Below are 3,291 nucleotides of genomic sequence, written 5' to 3' on the forward strand. Positions count from 1 at the left end.
CTAACGGTTTCTTTTTCTTCCAGTTTAAGTTAGTTGCAGATGTGGAAGATATTATTGAAGGAGAGCCGTGGCTGTTTCAGGGGCAGCCTATTGTTCTTCAAAAATGGGAGCCGGGAATGGTTCTGAGGAAACTTAAACATACACAGGTTCCTGTCTGGATCAAATTGCGCCACCTTCCGGTGGAGTTGTGGACGGAGGAGGGACTCAGCATAGTGGCTAGTGGAGTGGGTAACCTTTGTACCCGGATGCGATCACGAGAGCATGCACGAGACTGGATTTCGCTCGTGTATGCGTTATGCTGGATGTGAATTCGAAAATGTCAAAGCACATTATTATTATGACACCGGATGGGAAGGAGGAGAATTACTGTGCAAAATTGATGTGGAGTATGAATGGCTACCCCCGAGGTGCACCGGCTGTATGACATTGGGACACTCAGCCAAGGAGTGCATTGTCAACTAACCCAAATCTATCAAACCACCGGTTAATGTGTATGTACCCAAAGTGGGAGCACTGCGAGGCCCAATGGTGACTGAAAGAACAAGAGACCACCCAACACCTCACATTGTGGAGAAGCAGACAAAAGACCGTGGTACCCATCCAACTGCAGCGGGACCTAGTCGGGAAGAGAGAGGTAAAGATATCGTTACTTATAACTCTTTCGATGCGCTACATTTACTAGATAGTGCAGAAGGCTCATCAAGTGGTCCTAAGCGAAGCAACCCCGTACTTGGGGACCCATTAAACCTTGCCATATGGAACGTACGTGGCCTGAACAAGAGGGATCATCAGCTAGCGGTCAAGGATATCATTGCTGAGTTCAAGTTACACTTTATTGGTCTCTTAGAAACACGTGTTCGCATTAATAATTGTGCTAGTATCCCATCATTTTTTATACCTCATTGGAAATGGTTTATGGATTATGACAATATTGGAAATCGGATATGGATTGCTTGGGATTATAATTATATTGATGTGGATATTATTGAGGTGGGAAACCAGTTTATACACTGCCGTGCCACTATTAGAGCATTACAAGAGTATGCTGATATTACTATTGTGTATGGTGCTATTGAGGTCTCTAATAGGCGAGAATTATGGGTCTCTCTAGAATCCTTAGTTGTCCAATGCATTAATACTGCCTGGCTGGTTGGAGGTGACTTCAATGCAGTCAGGGATCTCAGTGAGGTCTGTGGTACATCGGGAGATATAAGAGTGGCGATGGAGGAATTTAATACGTGCCTACAGAATACTGCGCTTTTGCCATTACCGATGCAGGGTGAATGGTACACATGGCATAATCGTAGTGCTAGCCCTCGCAACTTGTGGAAGCGACTTGATCGTATGCTAACCAATGATACATGGACTTTGCGGTTTCCATCAGTATTCTACCAATGCCTCACTCCACGGACATCGGATCACTCGCCGATGGTAGTTAATGGGGATAATCAGCAGCGATTTGGAGGTATGTTCCGGTTTGACAACTTCCTTACTCTCTCACCAGATTTTATTCCTAGCGTGCAGAGTATATGGCAGCAACAAATAGTGGGAGTGCCTATGTTCTCAGTCACCCGAAAACTCAAGGCACTCAAACCTATTTTTCAAGAATAGAGGAGAAATAAAGGGGATCTTTCTCACAATGTTAAGTTGGCAAGGGGGTTCCTGGAGCTGGCCTAAGTGTTGGTAAGCTCGCACAGACAGGATGAGCTTATTCTTCTGTTGGAGCACTGCAGTCGACTTGTGTATGCAAAGGCGGCCGAATTGGAGAGCATCATGCTACAGCAGAGGGCAAAGATGGAATGGATGAAGGGTGGTGACCAGTGCTCCAGAGTGTTCTTTCATAAAATTGCCCAAAGAAGGACAACTAGACGAATATTGTAAATTAATGATGCCCAAGGAATTACAATTACGGAACCAAATGCAGTCATACATGAATTCATCTCCTATTATCAATCCTTACTAGGGGGAAACAGGCGTCAGAGGGTGATGGACCTTCGGTTTCTTCAGCCTTGGGCGAGACATATCATAACAACTGAGGAGGCAGGCCACCTACTTGAACCTTCAGTGCAGAGGATATAAAAGAAACCGTTTTTGACATCGGCGAAGATAGAGCACCTGGACTTGATGGGTATTCATCAGGATTCTATAAAAACGCCTGGCCGGTGGTGGGTCAGGAGATAACAAAGGCAGTACTGGAGTTCTTCTCTATGGGAAAGCTTCTTAAGCAGATTAATAGCACAATATTGACGGTTATCCCCAAGGTACACTCTCCCACATTTGTTGCAGATTTTCGCCCTATCTCCTGCTGTAACGTACTTTATGAAATCATTGCTAAACTTATTGTCCAAAAATTGAGTGTGGCATTGGACAAGATTATCAGCCCCTGCCAGGCAGCTTTTGTCCCTGGCCGGAGCATAGGGGACAATGTTATGTTAGCACAGGAACTCTTCACTAGATACAATCAGGCCCGACTCCCACCGAGATGTGCTTTGAAAGTTGATATTAGGAAGGCGTATGACACTGTCGAGTGGGATTTCTTGCTATCGGTGCTTCAACTATTCGGTTTCCCAGAGATTTTCAGACGATGGGTTGAGGAGTGTATCAACTCACCTTCCTTTTCGGTGGGGATGAACGGAAAGCCACATGGATATTTTGCGGGTGCCAGAGGGCTTCGAGGGCGACCCCTTATCGCCATATCTCTTCGTCCTTGTGATGGAGGCTCTACACATGGGAATGCTACAGCTAATCGAGCAGGACATGAACTTCGCATTCCATTGGAAGTGTGACGATATTAGAATCTTCCAACTGGGGTTCGCTGATGAATTACTCCTATTCTGTCGGGCCAATACTGAATCTGTTCGGGTCTTCAAATCCGAATTAGATAGATTTGCTGATTGGTCGGGGTTACGCCTCAATGTTGAAAAAAGCCACATCATCATATCCCGATCAGCCCAGAATGTACGAGAGGAGCTACTTGCGGTGTTGGGGTTTCAGGAAGGCCAATTACCGATGAGGTATTTGGGTCTACCATTGATCTCTTCTCGATTATCTATCGCCGACTATCAACCATTACTGAGTAAGATCGATACACGTATCAATGGTTGGGAGGGATTGGCATTGTCATATGCCGGCAGGGTACAAATCATTAAGTCTGTTCTTGTGGCTATGGGTGTCTATTGGGCTTCGGCATTTATTTTGCCAAAAGGGGTCATTAAAGATATTGAGAAGCGATTGCGAGCTTTCTTATGGAGAGGTACCGGAAATAGTGGATACCCTAAAGTTGCATGGAAG

General features: G+C 45.5%; 1 protein-coding gene across 1 annotated transcript; it reads left to right on the forward strand.

The window, feature by feature from the left end:
- The first annotated feature begins 525 nt into the window (after positions 1 to 525).
- On the forward strand, positions 526 to 2,786 carry LOC148787442 (uncharacterized). The gene is made up of 3 exons (XM_088882750.1): positions 526 to 1,584; positions 1,702 to 1,832; positions 2,066 to 2,786. Exons 1-3 carry the CDS (start codon positions 526 to 528, stop codon positions 2,784 to 2,786), a joined length of 1,911 nt encoding a protein of 636 aa, XP_088738876.1.
- Positions 2,787 to 3,291: the final 505 nt, after the last annotated feature.

Source organism: Sesamum indicum, linkage group LG7 (assembly GCF_026168435.1).
Source record: "Sesamum indicum cultivar Baizhima isolate 11 linkage group LG7, ASM2616843v1, whole genome shotgun sequence".
Lineage (NCBI taxonomy): Eukaryota > Viridiplantae > Streptophyta > Magnoliopsida > Lamiales > Pedaliaceae > Sesamum > Sesamum indicum.